At 36.0% G+C, this 16,830-nt stretch overlaps 1 protein-coding gene across 3 annotated transcripts in view; it reads left to right on the top strand.

Moving 5' to 3' along the window:
• Positions 1-16,830, top strand: part of ARAP2 (ArfGAP with RhoGAP domain, ankyrin repeat and PH domain 2) — a 127,677-nt gene that overhangs the window by 16,035 nt on the left and 94,812 nt on the right. For all 3 annotated transcript variants that reach the window (XM_087737378.1, XM_087737376.1, XM_087737379.1), the window contains 4 exons: positions 4,233-4,318; positions 5,121-5,477; positions 8,821-8,890; positions 13,461-13,581. In XM_087737378.1, coding sequence (XP_087593504.1) covers positions 4,233-4,318; positions 5,121-5,477; positions 8,821-8,890; positions 13,461-13,581 — 634 coding nt within the window. The remainder of the gene's footprint in view (positions 1-4,232; positions 4,319-5,120; positions 5,478-8,820; positions 8,891-13,460; positions 13,582-16,830) is intronic.

Below are 16,830 nucleotides of genomic sequence, written 5' to 3'. Positions count from 1 at the left end.
TTTAATTCCTATATATGCAAGTTCTCAGGACTTCTGATATTTTTTTATGCATCCCCTAAACTTGCTGTATACCCAGAAAGTCACTTTTGCTGTAGGATTCTCTGAAGTGAATGTTTCTGTTGGGGTCAGTAATTGATGGTGTGAACGCCACAGATGGCATGTGGACAGACTTTTGAATCATGTAGGGATCTGGGAGGTAAATTAGCTTGCTGAGGCATCCACCAAATGCCGTGAATCCCAGCTCCTGCTTCTGTCTTAGCAGGATGCAGACCAGAAATTGTCGATTGTGTGATTGCTTATAAATGTCCCAGCTGATCTCAAGCCACTGAGTTAGAGAAAACAGTAAATTATTCTTAGTTACTGTCTGGTTTCACTTTTTAAACTATTGTAAACTAGTGACTAAAATCAAAGCTATTAAAACGGATGCCGAGGATATTTTTTCCCCAATTTTTATTTGTTAGGAATTGGTCAGTGAAAATAAATGGTTCAGATTTCATCTTCTAATGGGAGTGGTTTTAGAAGCATAAAAATGATCTCTATTTTTGGTGTGTACTTTCTTTGCTTTGGAAATATGTTGTGCTTTTTTTTTTTCTCCTTGACTTTTTAAGGAGATACGCATAAATTCATGTCTTGTTTCTCCTTCTAGTTCTTATCTGCACACAAAAGTAACTTTTGAGCTTTCGTTTTCTTTCCTTGTGTACAATGTCTTGTCTGTGCCAGTTATTGTTGTCTGTGCCAATGTCTTTAAAAACTTGAAATTTAACTTCTTTGTAATTAGTTCAATGGCATAAGCAGGTTTTCTAGAAAAAGTTTCCTAGCCTACTTGCTGCTGCTTAGCATTATTCTATATATTTCATTGAAATGGTTGGTTGTAAAAAAGCATATCCAGGAAGATTGTCAGCAATCTTTCTTATTTTACGAAGGCACCCAGTACAAAAATACCATGCTGTTAAACTGGATTAACTGCTTGAAATACAGTTGCTATTTCTGCTGGTTGTAGAATCACGATTAATGTAGTATATTATAACATGCTTACCCTGATCTGAAGATTTGGATTTTAATTATCACTTTCATGTAAGTGAATAGTTTTTTGAGTTATATTTATCACGTCTGTTGGAAACTTTATAGTTAATTTTGGTTCCATTAGAACTTAATTGCAGACAAAGTTCATAAAGAAGAACCATAAAACAAAGGTCCTAAGATACATTGCACTTTCAGATTTTTTCCATAGGTATGAAGTATCCTAGGAATAAATAAGAAAGTTTAGATAACACTGTAAAGTATCTGAGATTTTAGGGCTTGTAACTGGTGCTTCACTTTAAAAGATAACCTCACATGAGAATATAGTTTGTCTATATACAAGGAAATGTGACAAATTGTTATATGGACTGACTGAAGTTTGTTGTAAGGGCTTGTAAGTTGGCCATTACCCTTCTTTCTGTTTCACTGGTGTAAACAAGAAGAGGCTTCTATAGACTTTTGTAAAGGGAGTGTCTGTAGAAATAGGTAATGAGTCACTGCAGACTGGAGGTAAGTGAGTATGAGAGAACAGGGAATTAAGGTTATAAAGAAAATATGCCTTTGACTTAGGTCAGGAAGAAAGATAGCTAGAAGCAGAAACCTCTAAAGGGCAACCTGAAGAAGAAGTATTTTTTTTTATATTGCTTTAAAAGTAACACAAAAATCCAAATGTTTTAGAGCTGATTTATTGTTGTGTCCAAATGAACAGTCAAGTATATTAGAATTCCTTCACAGAAAAACTGAATTCTAATGAGTTCAGGCCTCTAGAGTGAAGTATTGGCTTTATTTCTTGCTGTAGACTGTCAAACTAAATTAAACATGCATATTGAGTTCAGTAAACTATGTGAGCACCTAAGCATTGTGATAGTGTGGAATGCTGACCAGGTTGCAAATCTTACCACTTTAAAATAAGAACCCTTAATATTTTAAAAGGAGGAATTTATCTTTATGGACCTGTTATAAAATTGTATTGCCAAACCATGATTCAAGAATCAACCTGAGGAGAACTCTGTGACATTAGCTTTAACAGAAGACTAAGGCAATATCTCTTAAGGAAGATACCTGTCCTGAATGGCATTGAGTCTTTGTTTAATGTAGCCTCAGTTCCGGTACTTCTCATGCCATCCATGTTTTAGCATTCAGGTTTCCTGACTTGCTGTTGTGATCAGCAAGACTACTTGTTAGAAAAAGCTAAAAACAAAAATGCACCTGAATTACTTCCTGATAAAAAGTAGAAGATTTTTGTACAGGGCTGCAAGTAGGCAGTTCCATCTGACTGGGATCCCGAAGCCAGGTTTCTTCCTTAAGGGTAGGTGCTTCCTATGCATAAGAACAGTACATATTTAGAGGCAGTTTCTGTCTAATATCTCTACCTATTTTTTAAGAAATACTTGTCTCTATAAAGGTGTCTGCAGGAAAAAATGCTGCTGCTAATTACCTTTGTATAATACCTCAGAGATTTGCAGGAGGTGGGAGATGGGCGTTTTGTCTTGTCTTAAGTCTGAGCATCTTGCAGAGTAATTCTGTAAACAATACATTGGAAATACTTGCGACTTAATTTTTGTGAAATATGTGTTTTTGTGAGCAAATAGAACTTCCTGTCCCCACAACCTGATTTGTTTGTGGACTTCTACATTTTTAAAACTGCTAGCAATAGAAATGCAATTCTTGGTTATTGCTTGAAAGTTCTCAGGCTCCTTGAATTCACTTGCCCAAGTGCTGAAGATTCCGGATTGGGCACAAAAAGGACATAAAACTGTTATCATAATGGTTTATGAGAGGGAGGAAGAGGTACTACCACATAGCTTCAGTGGGTATGGTTTGTGGTTGCATCCTGATAAGCAAATGAAGATAAAAGATACTGACCACTTTTGCTCTGAAGGCGCTTCCTGGGCAATGATGTTAGCCTCTTGACTGTTGTGTAGAAGTGGGGGACAGCCATTTCCCCTCCTTTTGTGAGATTCCAGTCAATCCAAGCATTTGATAAGCAGTGGACAGATTGCTTTTGAGTTTTCTGTTTAGTTTGTTTGCAAGGTAAATGGGTGTTTTGTTTTTTAATTTGTTTTGTCTAATCCTTAGTGCTATCACATGGTTAATAGAGTGGCGTATGTGTGCTGGTAGCTGTTGATTTTTGGTGTTTTGGGTTTGTGGGGTTTTTTTACGATGGATCTGGCTGGCAGAGGAAGGCAGACTGTTCACCTAGTAGTCGCCTGTGATTTCCACAATTTATGCTGCAGTGTACACATACTCAGCTTTTGGCTGTATGCTTTTTTAAGATTGCATTTTCATCTTGCCAAAGTACAGCCCTCAAGTACAAGATGAGGTACTGCTGCTCAGAAAACAAATGACAACCGTTGTGAAAGCTTATCCACTTTTTTCTGCCACCCTTCAGTTTTGTGGCATAGACATTAAAGCTTAAATGAGCAAATTAAAATGCTTCCATCAGAGAGCATGATGTTCATTTTAGTTTGTTTCTTTTTTTTAAAGGAAGAAAGACAAGTATTGAGAAGCTTAGTAATGCAGTATGATTGTCAGATCAAATTTAGGAAGTGTGAAATGTAATGTTCTTGAACAGTGTTAACCTTGACATTTTGTACACTGCAAGCAGTTTGTGGTAAAGATTTCTAAACAAACATTAATAAGTGTGCCTTTTAGGAAGAAGAGGTTGGCGAGAAAATGCGAGATATATTCGACATGGCTGAGTTCAGTCTTACTGTAGGAATTTAAAGATAAAATAATGGTAAATTCAGTGTACTGTGAAGGCTGTACATTTAATTCAGAGAAGAAGTATTGATATGAAAGATAGGCTAGCAGTGGCAAATCATAAGTGGTATACTCAACATGCATGCAACACATGGCTCTTGAGCTTAGAAAATTTCAGGGTAAAAATAATATCCAGTTGTGCTTCAAGAAAAATGAGAGGACTGATATTTCTATGCACTAAATTTCTTTATCTAATTTGTTTGTATTGGGTATTTTGGACTATGCTCATGTTTTATCTGAGTATTATTATTTAAAATGGAAATACTGAAAATAACATTTCTTAAAATACTTTTAAAAACATGATCTTTCACATGCATATTACTTGAAAATGTGGCAAAGAATAGCTTTGCTAGTTCGGCTATTGTTTGTGTGTGATTTATGTCTACAGTAATTTAAACATCACTTACTACTTCAGTACAAATGTTGGTTACGATGTATTTCTTTTCTAGGAACTTCATGGAAATGAATTCCTGGCTTATGAAAATAAATCAGATCTAGGAATGAATGAAGAGTATTCTTCTTACAAGAATCTATGGTATTAACTAAGAGTTATAGAGAAATTCAAAATGTAAAGAGGAAAGAGTTATTAGCTGATACCACAAGGAGATCTTTACCTCTGAAGGCACAACCATGACTGTATTTTTTTTTTTTTCTCCTATTTGAACCTTTACCCCATGCTATCAGAGGCAACGTTTGGCTCTGTGGCTGTCCTAAGACTGTCTAACCCAGGTTTCAGAATTTTTGTGGCTTTGGAAGGTGTCCCTCTTTTCCTCAGTCAGAACAAGGAAGACACAGGTTTTATTCTTCTCTGTCTCCTAGCTAACCATGTCTGAATACTCTCATACTCTACCTCCTCATTAGAAAGAAAGAAAGAAACAAACAAACAAAACTAAAAACCATTCTCTACTCCTGTCATGAGGTAGTGGCCAATGGTTTGATGAAATGGGACCTGATGTGCTCCTTAAGTCTCTAGTCTGTACCTGACTTGTGTTGAGGTGGGAGAGGGAAGAGAGAGGTGATACTGCAAGTCATCCAAAGTATTTAAATGAATGAAGCTAGTTTTCTGAGGAAGGAGAATTAATCTTAAATTTCTGTTCAGGCTTCTAAAGGAACCGGTGTTACCTTCCTACCAGTCCTGTTGAATGGAGAAAATAGGATTCAGTATGGTCGTAGTTACAAGATACATTGTGTTTAGCATGTCTTTGGTTATTGCAATGGTTAAACAAGTTATAAACATATTGATCATATGTTTTAACAATATTTGTTGTAATTAATAATTTTATGTATTTGTGCGTTGTAGCAATGCATTAAGAGTAAAGTGCACTTTTTCTTTCTAGTTCCTTTAATAATCAGGAGGAGAAGACAAAGGAACTGGCGAAAAATGAATCCCTGTCTCAGGAAAACAAATCATTAGCACCAGAAGAATCTGAAAGTGAATCTGTATATTCTATTGTGGAACAAAGTTCTTTGCCTTTAAAGAAAAAGAAAAATAAAGACAAGACACAGTCAGCATCTAGTAGTAAGATACAAAGTGGAAATTCAGATTGCTTTGTCAGTGAACAAATGCATTTTTGGCAATTTGATGGAGATCAAACTTCCATTGGAAATGATTCAATAACACCGTATGCTTGTTTTTATGGACCATCAGTAAAGAAGGTTAAAGCAGGATGGCTGGATAAATTATCCCCTCAAGGGTATGGTATTTGCAGTGATTACTGTATAATTGTGAAGATGAATGTTTGCATGAGAGATGTGTTTGTATTTGGTTGCTTGCTGTTTGTGGTGGGAAAGGGAACTGTTTTTTTGCAAGAGCATAGGGCTCTTCTGAATTCTTAGTTTTTAATGATGTTACCTATTCTAAAGTTTATTTAGGAGGTACGCTCAGGAAAAATATTTGTATTAAAAATGTTGATCACCACTCATGAACTGAAGCAGAAAAATACAGAAGTAATTTGTAGCAGTATTTCCAATCTGTACATTTTTGCTGATTTTCTGTGGGCCACAAAGTAAGTGAAAACAAACTGATTCTGAAATACTACTTTACCAACTTGGCCATGGATGTATAAATTAATAATTACTGTGACTGGAGATCCTGTTGGTTTCAGAACTGTGCATGTAGGTTGAGCTTTGAGTTTAGAACTGCATCTAGGCTGAATTGTCTCCTAGTTTAGTTTATTGATGTGCCTAGTGTTTGATGGGAGGAATCTGAACCCAAGCCTTGCTTTAAGATTTCAGATATTGAAGGGGAGAGAGAAACACAATAGAAAGAGAATAGACTCTTTGCCACATTTGTAGGTAAAAAAAAAAATAAAAAATCTGATGTTTAATTTGTTATTTTTTAAAGTTTTTTTAAATTGTTTTATTTTAACCTACTTTAAATTCCAACTCTTCTTAGGTTGTTTTACACTAAAGAGCACTCTATTATCAGATCTTCCCTTCATAAATACTTGCAAACTCTCATGAAATTCTTCTAACCTCCTCCTTAATACAGACTATTCGTTTTAAATTGTAGTTTCCAGTTCTCCAGTTGTTTTCTTCTGAATTCCTTCTTGTATTAAAAGTGGCACAATTTTACTTTTTAAGTCTATTTCTGATCTTCACTAGTACTTAGCATCTAGAAATTAAAGCTGTTGTCCTTATTAGTGCTGTAATACATCTTTTACTGTACCTCCTACTCAAGCCTTAGTAGTTCTGTATTCTTTGTTCTTAGGACTGTATGTTTAACTGCACTGAAAGGTGGTGATGTTAAACTGTTTGGCCTTTCCTTTCATTATTTGTGGCTATAATAATCATAACTACTCATCGACTAGTACAGCAATTATTTTTTTTTTCAGTTTAGTGACAAAATTATTGAACTAAATTGGTTGAGAATACAATCTGGTTCAAGCCCACTGGAAAGAGCTCTATTGTATAGAAATTTCCATTTTTTTGTTGTTCCTTTTTAAGAGTTCTGATTTAGCAAGTTTTTAATGTATTTGATTTTGGCTTTATTGGTGCTGATACGGTGATACATTGTTAAGCTGAATAACAAAAAGCAATAAACCTGGTTTAATAGACCTGTTTTACCATTAGAGAACTTCAATCTGCTCAAGCTTTTTTAAATTGTTTCAAAAGTTTCATTCACATTCATGGATTGTCATTGTTTACTTTTGTTAAAGACTTAAAGAATAATTATTCATAGAGTCAAAAGACTTTTTCCCAGTATAATATGCATTTGCACATCTCTCTCTCAGAATTGTTAGTGTATTGACTTCTCAGAGAGCTGCAGTTAGCTTTAACTTTTGTTTTATTTCACTTACAGGACTTTTTTTAAACAGCACTTTTGCCAGTTAGCTAATAGAGTGATAAAAAGTATAGTTCTTGATTCCAGTTGACTCATCTTGTGCTATTTGAAGGAGTTGTGAACAAAGTGTGAAGACTTTATCTAAAGTACTGTGTGAGAATATATTATTTGAAAAAGATGATGAATTAAGCACAAAATTAGTACTGGTTAGGACTGAGTAGAACAGTTGCAGGGTCACTACCTTTGAGCCAGTGATATTCCTTGGCTGATTTCAAGGACTTTTTCTTAACCATTTTTAATTTAATGAATGCTACATTTTTTGGTTCTCTTTCTTACAATACCATTCTTCAAATATCAGAAGACTTAAAGAAACCAACCAAAGAAAAGAAACCCAATGATTTTTTTCATCCCTTAAAGCACCGTCATATTTTATTTCAGTCCTGACCAACTGAATGTTTCTTTCTGTTCCTGCCCCCCTTTTCTTCTTTTTATAGAGCTCCCATTTACACCTGTCACTTTGTGTCTCATCAGGGGAATGAATATATACTGTTTTCTTAAATTCCTACAAATCGTCCATTTAAAGTACACCTTCTTGTTTTAGTTAACTCACTATAAATTCTAAAGCCATTCAGTTTACTCCCATTGTATGTGGTACTAAGGTTCACTTTTTCCTCCCTGCATCATCATAAAGTTTATTGACATTTTAATGGAAAATAGATTTTTACATTGGCCTTTCCAGGTTATGAGAAATGGTGATTTATTGTAGTCATATAATACAAGTTAATTAAGCCAGAGCTGCTATTTGATTAAAGTTTTGATAAACTATCACAGTCTACTAATCCTAAAGCAGAGCACTCATTTAGCAAGAAAGGAAATAATGTTGGGAAACGAGATGTTAGAGTGGAGTCTTGTTCTTGCTTAATTAACTTGTTTAATAGATTTTAGAATTGAAACTTTTATAGATGATAACTAATAGGCTGTCAACATTTTTTAATGAGCATAACAGACGAGTTCAGGTTCATGTAAAAATAATTTTTTAGGAGGTCCTTATAGAGCATGAGTTAATGGCAAACTGCAGTAATCAAATGAGCTACTCATTAATGATGTCCAGTTGGTAACACAGATTGAAAATGAAATTTTATGTTGTATTTGTTGAGTGATTTGGTGTGACCACTATTTATTCATTGGCCAGGGAAGAGAGTGTTCAGTAGATGTTGCTGACTGAAGATCTCTGTAAACAGAGATGTCCTTATAAACATGGCAATGAGATGGTTATTTTAGGTTCTCAGCTTTCCCTTTTTAGAAGGTATCTTACAGAGCTTGTAATACTTAAAGGTATGCTCTGTGTTCAGAATACTCCTTTGCCTCCAATAAAAATAGCCATTTCTCATTGTTGTTATTTTCAAGCAAAATTATGTTATTGGAAGTTTTTTCCTCTGTCACTTCAGGTGTGATATAGAGCACATGGGAAGGAAATACAGAATTGATTAAAAACATGAAAAGACTGATTTATAAAAGATGTCCGGTAATACTGCACTTCTTGTTTGCAGATATTTTTATTATAGTTCAAATCAGCATTCTCCTTTCGAAAAGATATGATAGGGCTAAGTTTTATTTTAATTTTCAAAATGTTTAGGCCCAAACACAGGAAGCTAAACATGATTTGACCTTTCTATAATTTGTGCTTCAGACATTCTTAAAAGCCAGTGTTACTTGTGTTTATAATTTTAAGTGTATTAATTTTTGATTCACAGCAAACGCATGTTTCAGAAGCGCTGGGTTAAGTTTGATGGAGACAGCATTTCTTATTACAATAATGAAAAGGTAAGTGACATGTTTTGGTCATGTATGGGATAAAATGCATCTGTGTAATATACACATTACCATGAAGAAATTCAGAAATAATTACAAATGACTATTCATCTTAAATTCATTTTCAGTTGCAAAGAACTAGGATGAGACATGATTAAATATTTTAAGGTGTCCTTTAGATCTTCATGTATTGTTCATCCTCTTGTTTTCTAGAAGGGCTTGTATTCCTGACCTTTTCAGGTAGATATCACCAGAAATTCTTACCTTATTGAAGGAGCGACACTGCTGCATTCTGTAAAATAGAACAGGATCATGCAAAATACATTTAAGAGATCCAGTGTTATTTTGATGGTGGTATGTCTTGTCATGGGAACCCAGCATGCTGGAGATTTTGAGAGAGAAATTAAATGTGGCATGGAAGACCTTTTACAAACCAAAACCCCCATACACTTGTTTACTCTTTAATTAAAAATGTCTCTTTCCTGTTTGTCTTCTAGGAATAATCACATATCATCGGAGTAGGTTGTGTTTGAATGGGTCTCTTTAAAATCAGCATAGTACTGCGATGTCAGTGGCTGTTCTTTGTTTTTGTACCTAAGGACTGAATCTTAAACATTTGCAGACTCATGAGTTGCTTTGATTAAAGTAGTTCACTTCTGATATGTAATACAAAAACGGATTTGTAAATCATAGTTTTCAACAAAATGTGTATTCCTGCTGTGAAACTGAGATTTACAAAACACTTATTTGACCTTTTGAAAAGAAAGCATCCTCTATTTAAAAGGTCTCTGTGATAGGTTGGACTATCAGGAGCTTGCAAAAGGCTTGATCTGAAGCCTCTTTGTCTCCCTTTTCCTGGAATCTGAGTACAAAACCTCGCTCCTGGGATTGAAAGAGATGATGGTTGGTCTGTGTGCATATACAGTTTGACCAAATCTGTGTGTCTGACTTGTTAACTTGATGAGTCACTTATGCTAAGAACTTCATATGTCTGAGAACTGCGAGGCCTGAAGCAAATTCTCGGAACTGAGGATTTGGTGAAACTCTTCGACTAGCTTGCAGATAGGAGGAAAACATAGTTGTCCCCCAATAGGGGGGGTTGTGTTGGGTGAGCCACGGTGTCCCTCAGGAACATGAGTTTTTGGTGCATTGGTCTCTGCTGGATCACTACTCCCACACCCAGAGTATTCATATTGCCTGCTAGATGGATACCAGCATGTTCCTGCTGTTGCTTGTGTATTGTTACCTTGACATTGTAAGCACCTGTTTGCAGACCCATCAAGACCTGCATGCAGCTCGGGAGCTGGTTCTGGTAAAAGACAGAGGTAGTTATACAATTCAGTGCAAGGCAGAGGGTGCCTCCTCCTAGCTGCATGGCTAGCTATATATATGTATTTAAATGGGGAAGTTGTTTTAACTTTGGATGTTAATGGCAAGATCCGTCTGTTCTAATGTGTGTTTGTCCAAGGACATTCCTACACGGACAAGTGTGTTACAAAGGAATTGTTATACTTTTGGTTTCACCTATCAGTTAAAAGTAGTTTTCAAAAGGAAACCATTCCATACTTGGATGTTTTTCTGGTTATTACAAACAGAGAAGGGTAATCTCAGTGGAATGAAACTGTTTATTTTACCCAGAAACACTACCAATATTAAAAAGCTCTATTTGTCATTCAAATTAGGAACTTGAGAGGAGTGAGGTTTTTAAGAAGGGGAAGTGTGCTACATGGCTAATTAAGAGTGAAAAAAGTGGAGGATGGGGAGGGAAGACACAGAGGGTAGTATTCCTGAAAATGTGCACTTAGCCCATCTAAACACTTCTCTGAATGATTTAAACCTTAATTTTCTAAATATTTCTCTAACCTTGTTCTAGTTGTGTATCAACTTCTAATCAATAGAGATCTCTTCTCTTCTTTATATCTGCATAAATGAAAAAAAAAATTTAGTTTTCTACACAACAGGATCTGATCTAGGAACGGTTTTTGTTTGTATCTGTGATGCTGCTTATTTCTTCTGCGTTCATGGGCCTGAGCAAGTTGCTGTTTTCAGAGCAACATCCTGTGTGGTTTTATCTTAACAGAACATGGTTAACTGAAGTGAGAGCAAACTGAAGAGAGGAAGGTAGAATTTGAGAATTCTTTTCAGCTATCCAATATACATAGTTCTAATTTCAAATTTCTTCCTACTTTTAGGAGCGGAACTCTGGTGCTCTAACATGCAGTTTATAGTAAGGCAAAAATTGTTGTTTATATTGAAAGTTTTTATTCAAAAGCATCTTAGGATCCCTGACAAATATATTAGTGATTTTGGAAAAAGCCTTGCCTTTTTATGTGGAGACCTTCAGTATTTTGTTGTGTTATGTTGCATGTGAGAGTAACAAAGAACAAATTCACTGTGAAACAGGTGAATCATTGTCATTCTTGAAATAGGTCATATTTAATCTGTTGTGGAAGGAAAGCCAAAGCAGTGCAAAATGGTGTTTTCCAGGATCTTTTAGCCCAGCTCTGAAACACAACTGTCAAGGAGGACTCCATTGGGCTGTATTTGAAAATAAAAGTTTTCATCAAAGTAGTTGATATCAAAAAAACATTTTTCTTTCCCCACTAGAAAATTGTTCTGTCAGAGAATTTTTTAGCAGCCCTAAAACTACTGTACACCTCTCGAGAACAGAAGAAATATTTGCGAGGTTCTTGGCTGTGTTTATTTGGTTTCGTTTTCTATGTTCTTAAATAATTCACCTAATTTCTAGTCTGGAGTATTTCAAAGAGAGAAATTGTATCTTAATCAACAAGAGCTTTTTAACAGTAGGAATTATTTCTTGCATGTGAAAGAGAAGCTGCTGCAGAAATAAGATTGAGAAATTATTATGGTTTAAACTGTATTTGAAAATATGTATGCCTTGGAGAGCAAAGCTTTAAAAAGGATTATTTAAATAGTAAAACCAAAACTGTGCTCAGCTTAAAAGGAAACGGACTTTTTTTTTTTAATCAAATAAAATAGCTGTGACTTCCAGCAGTCTGAATTATTCTCTTACAATTCCAAATACAGCCAGTAGATGCCTGCAAACACCGTAATATAATTATATCTGAATACCTTTAGAAATAGTATATATAATAAGTTTGCTTTGCCATTGTGAAGGATCGGTAGTTAACATAATATCCAACCTTATTAACAAATATGTTAAAATCTCTCATCTAACAAATATAGCCATAATGAAAATAGATGTGCAGTACTAAGAACGTTCGGAGTGACAGAGTAGCTCTTATGTGTATTTAAAGTAACATGTTAACTTCAGTTGTATTTCAATTTTCTATTTATTTATTTGCTAAACTGCATTCATTGACGTATATTAGTACATAGAAGTGAAACAGCGTAAGAGTGTGAATTTGGTGAAAATCAGTAGTATATTAAACTCGGTAAACAAAAATGGTTCTGTGTATCCTTCATGCTTAGCATTCACAGTGGTTCCTTAAGTCCTTGTATAAAGTCTATTATAATAATTTATACTTTGGGAAGAAAGTTATTGCAATATAAATTCTTTATGGGGAGCTGACTCTTGGACTATTACTGCATCTGGATCATAAATCTTAGCAGTATATCTGAATTGTCTTAGTCAGAAAACCAGTTGATCAAAGCATAGTGGGGACAGGAGCAGCAGCATTAACTGGAATCTAGGAATTGTGCAGAAGTATCTCTGAAGTGTTGTATGTCTGCTTGAGCTTTCCTTTCCATGTGCTGCCCCCCCGCCATGGAATACTTGGGCTAATTAAGTTAAAAGATGAACCACTTGGGGAAAGTACTCATAGCAATTCCTTTTTCCTGTCTTGCTTTTGTGTTCAGTTCAGTTCTCCCAATTCCTAGCTGGAAATTAGCAAATTTTGGGAAAATTTTCTGTGACACCAAATGATGTTTTTGAGAGATCGTTCTCCTCCTACCTCATATAGCAGAAAAGTACATACCTGATCCAAGCTAGAGGATTCTTGTTAGTAATGACAGGGCAATGGATTTTTACAGAGGATGATGGCCCCCTTCAGTTCAAAATTAGGGGTAAAATCAGTGAATTTACTTTTCTTATTGGCCTGCCACTGAAGGAGTGGAGAAGGAACAGAAAAATTCTTGGAATTTTCTGCTTGGAGCAGGCACAGTTTTTTCCCTTGTCTGATTCTATTCTACAAGTATAATTTTTTATTTTTTTTTTTTAAATTTTGGCTCTGTGAGCTAGTCAATGTAATTTACTTCGGCATAAAATTGTAAATTTAAGAGAGTGTGATATTTTGCAATATTAGTGTCATGAAACAATTTATGAAGTGGTATCTCAAATATATGCATTCTGTCTCACCATGGGATTTTACTCTATTTTAGAAGGTGGTAGGTGTGCATAAACCCAGAACAGTGAAGTTAGTGATGTGTGGGTAGTGAAGTGGTTTACTTATTGATGCAGTTTTATTAATAGTGTGGTGAACTTTCAGGAGCACAGCCTGTGTATGTGAGCTTCCTGAACATCATGGCAAGTAATGCTACCTGAGAGACATGTAACATTCCATGAGAGTTATTAACTATTTCTATTGCATTTTTATTATAGGAAGTGTTCTCAAAGGGAATAATACTGCTCTCTGCTATAGCAACAGTAAGAGTTCACGGGGAGAATAAATTTGAAGTTGTCACATCCCATAGGACTTTTGTCTTCCGTGTGGATAAAGAAGGTAAGTAGAACATGTGTAATTCTAATGATTGCCAAAAAGCCATGTAATCACTACTGATAAATTATGTTTGTGAAATATAACTTGTTATATTACCAGAAATATTTCTGGAATCCAGCTGTTTTGGGCTCATAAAGTGAAACTGGAGATAGCTCTAAGCTTTGTAAGAATCACTGAAATTGTTGGGGAATGGCTTTTAAAAATATCAAAATGAAAATACAGTTTTCCAACTCTCTCCTCATTCTTCCCAAAGATGAATAATTCTAGATGCTCCTTAGGTCTCCCTAGCTGCTCCTACAGCCTGTGTGCTCTCAGCCATCTGCTCCGAGTCACCACTTGATATCAAGTTGACAAAGAACAACAATGAAGTTGATGGCTTGAATGTGGTGCTGTGATCAAAGGAAATCTGGGTTTTTCTGCATGTCTTTATTTACTGCCTTATACAATATTTTCAGCCATGTATTGATAGAGAATACAAATGTAAATTGTAGTAAGGAAGTTAGTATGCCTTCTAAAGTAATGCTTTACCAACGTACAGCTGTAATATGTTGTCGTGGTTTAACCCCAGCCGGCAACTAAGCACCACACAGCTGCTCACACGCTCTCCCCTGGTGGGGTGGGTGAGAGAATCGCAAGCGTAAAAGTGAGAAAGATCATGGGTTGAGATAAAGACAGTTTAATAGGTAAAGCAAAAGCTGTGCACGCAAGCAAAGGAAAACATGGAATTCATTCACTACTTCCCATCGGCAGGCAGGTGTTCAGCCATCTCCAGGAAAGCAGGGCTCCATCATGCATAACAGTTACTTGGGAAGATAAATGCCATCACTCCGAACGTCCCCCCCTTCCTTCTTCTTCCCCCAGCTTTATATTGCTGAGCATGATGTCATATGGTGTGGGATATCCCTTTGGTCAGTTGGGGTCAGCTGTCCCAGCTGTGTCCCCTCCCACCTTCTTGTGCACCCCCAGCCTCCTCGCTGGTGGGATGCTGTGAGAAGCAGAAAAGGCCTTGACTCTGTGTAAGCACTGCTCAGCAATAACAAAAACATCCCTGTATTATCAACACTGTTTCCAGCACAAATTCAAAACATAGCCCCATACTAGCTACTATGAAGAAAATTAACTCTACCCCAGCCAAAACAAGCACATATGTGGAATCAATATCAGTGTATGTATGACTTATTTATGGAAACAATCAAATCAAATGGAATACCTAGAAAAAAAAGATGTGCAGTATGTATTTATAGCCGTACATGCCAGACCTATTATAGCTAAGGGTCTCTCAGCATTTCCATTATCAAATCCCATTTTTATGGGTTATAGCTTGGTTGTAAACATTTGCTGCAGGCTGTAACAGGAGCGCAGCATCAGTGAACAAATCCTTCTTAGCAGGTTTGGCTCACATCACTTCAGACATTTTTATGCTCTTAACTGAGTTTAAAAGTATGTCTGTTTTTACTACTTTTGCCTTTCTCTTCCAAATTTATTTTTTTGCTTTTTTATAAATTGGAACATAACCATGTTAGTGCAATACATTTTGTAGGGCCATAATTTGCTTTATGGACCGTTGCCTTTGAATGCTATAAAAACGTTAACAACTTATACTGACTTACAAAATATATTCAGAGCAACCACTTGTTATGCATAAAATTGCATTTTCATTTTGCTGGAGCATGTCCAAAGAAGGGCAACTAAGTTGGTGAGGGGTCTAGAGAACAAGTCTTCTGAGGAGCGGCTGAGGGAACTGAGGTTGTTTAGTCTGGAGAAGAGGAGGCTGAGGGGTGACCTTATTGCTCTGTACAACTACCTGAAAGGAGGTTGTAGCGAGGTGGGGGTAGGTCTCTTCTCCCTAGTAACAAGCGATAGGACGAAAGGAAATGGCCTCAAGCTGCGCCAGGGGAAGTTTAGGTTGGATATTAGGAAAAACTTCTTCACCGAAAGGCTAGTCAGGCATTGGACCAGGCTGCCGAGGGTAGTGGTTGAGTCTCCATCCCTGGAGGTATTTAAAAGATGGGTAGACGTGGTGCTTGAGGACATGGCTTAGTGGTGGACTTGGCAGTGCTAGGTTAATGGTTGGACTTGATGATCTTAAGGGTCTTTTCCAACCTTAATGATTCTATGATTCTATGATTTAGTATATAACCATCTTTGGACATGTCTGTAAAGCTGTTCACTTAAGGTTAAAAATGTGTGTTGTACAAGTAATTTGGTCCTTACTGTATCCAGAGCTGGATGATGTATTCATAGTAAATTAAGTAAATAACCCTGCTTGCTTTCTGTTATGTGCACAAACTGTTACTTGATGCTATTCCTTCTATGGATTTGTAGTTGGGAATAGTTCTGCGACTATTCAAAGGGTACTTAACTTCTTTTCAAAGATTTTGAAATGGAGACTTTTATATGTATTTCATCCTGTGGACCTTATTTATTAACTTTCCTTTCTTTCTGCTGTAGTGTTAAAATAAAGAATGCTATCATTGTCTTCATTGATCTGTGTCCCTTGATACCAATGGTGGTCTGCAACCAGTGGATTATAGTGCTCATTTTGTTTGCTTCCAGTGCTCTGATTTATTACTTTTTGGTATCTCAAAAATACACTATTTTTGGATTGATTTAAATATCTACAGGGAAAAACTCTATATGTAATGCTTTGGAAAGTTCAGGGACATTTGGGGCCAAAAATTAAGTAGTTAAGTGATAGCAATGAATTTGAGCATAATCTGCTCTGATGCAGTGAGATTTTTGTTAGATTGGAATGAAATACCATTAAAAAAATTTTAGAGTAATTTGATGCCCTCAACTATACTGAAATATTCCAGTGATCTTTTCAAAGTACCTTAAAGGAGTGTGTATTAAAACAAAACTTGTAAGAGGAGCACTTGGATCACCTTCCCTGTGCTAGCCTGTCGGGCTGCTATCTTCCTCCTCTTCAAACTATTTTCTGACACTTAGGTTTGTGTATTTGTTCCTTCTTGTTGCACATATGACACTTGTGAAGTAACCACATTACTGTTTTAATGGTGCTCTTTGCAGTGTTCGACGCTGTGTCAACTTTATGTATGCTGTGGATAGAATTTTCCTTCCTTCCCTGCCCCCTCCAATATATCTTACAACCTGAATCTTTGAGAGCAGAGCGTTGAAATATTCATGAAGTTCCAATCGGCATGGGGCAAGTCTAATCCATTCAGAGTATTCAGCGTTGAAGTATATTGATCTTAGTCTGGTGAAATATCTGAACATAGTGAATGAGACTGA

The sequence above is a fragment of the Nipponia nippon genome, unplaced genomic scaffold (genome assembly GCF_047370975.1).
Source record: "Nipponia nippon isolate SJK-2023a ecotype South Korea unplaced genomic scaffold, ASM4737097v1 scaffold_6, whole genome shotgun sequence".
In the NCBI taxonomy this organism is placed as follows: Eukaryota; Metazoa; Chordata; class Aves; order Pelecaniformes; family Threskiornithidae; genus Nipponia; species Nipponia nippon.
Note: the sequence above shows the minus strand (reverse complement) of the source record. Positions and strands in the feature narration are given on the sequence as shown.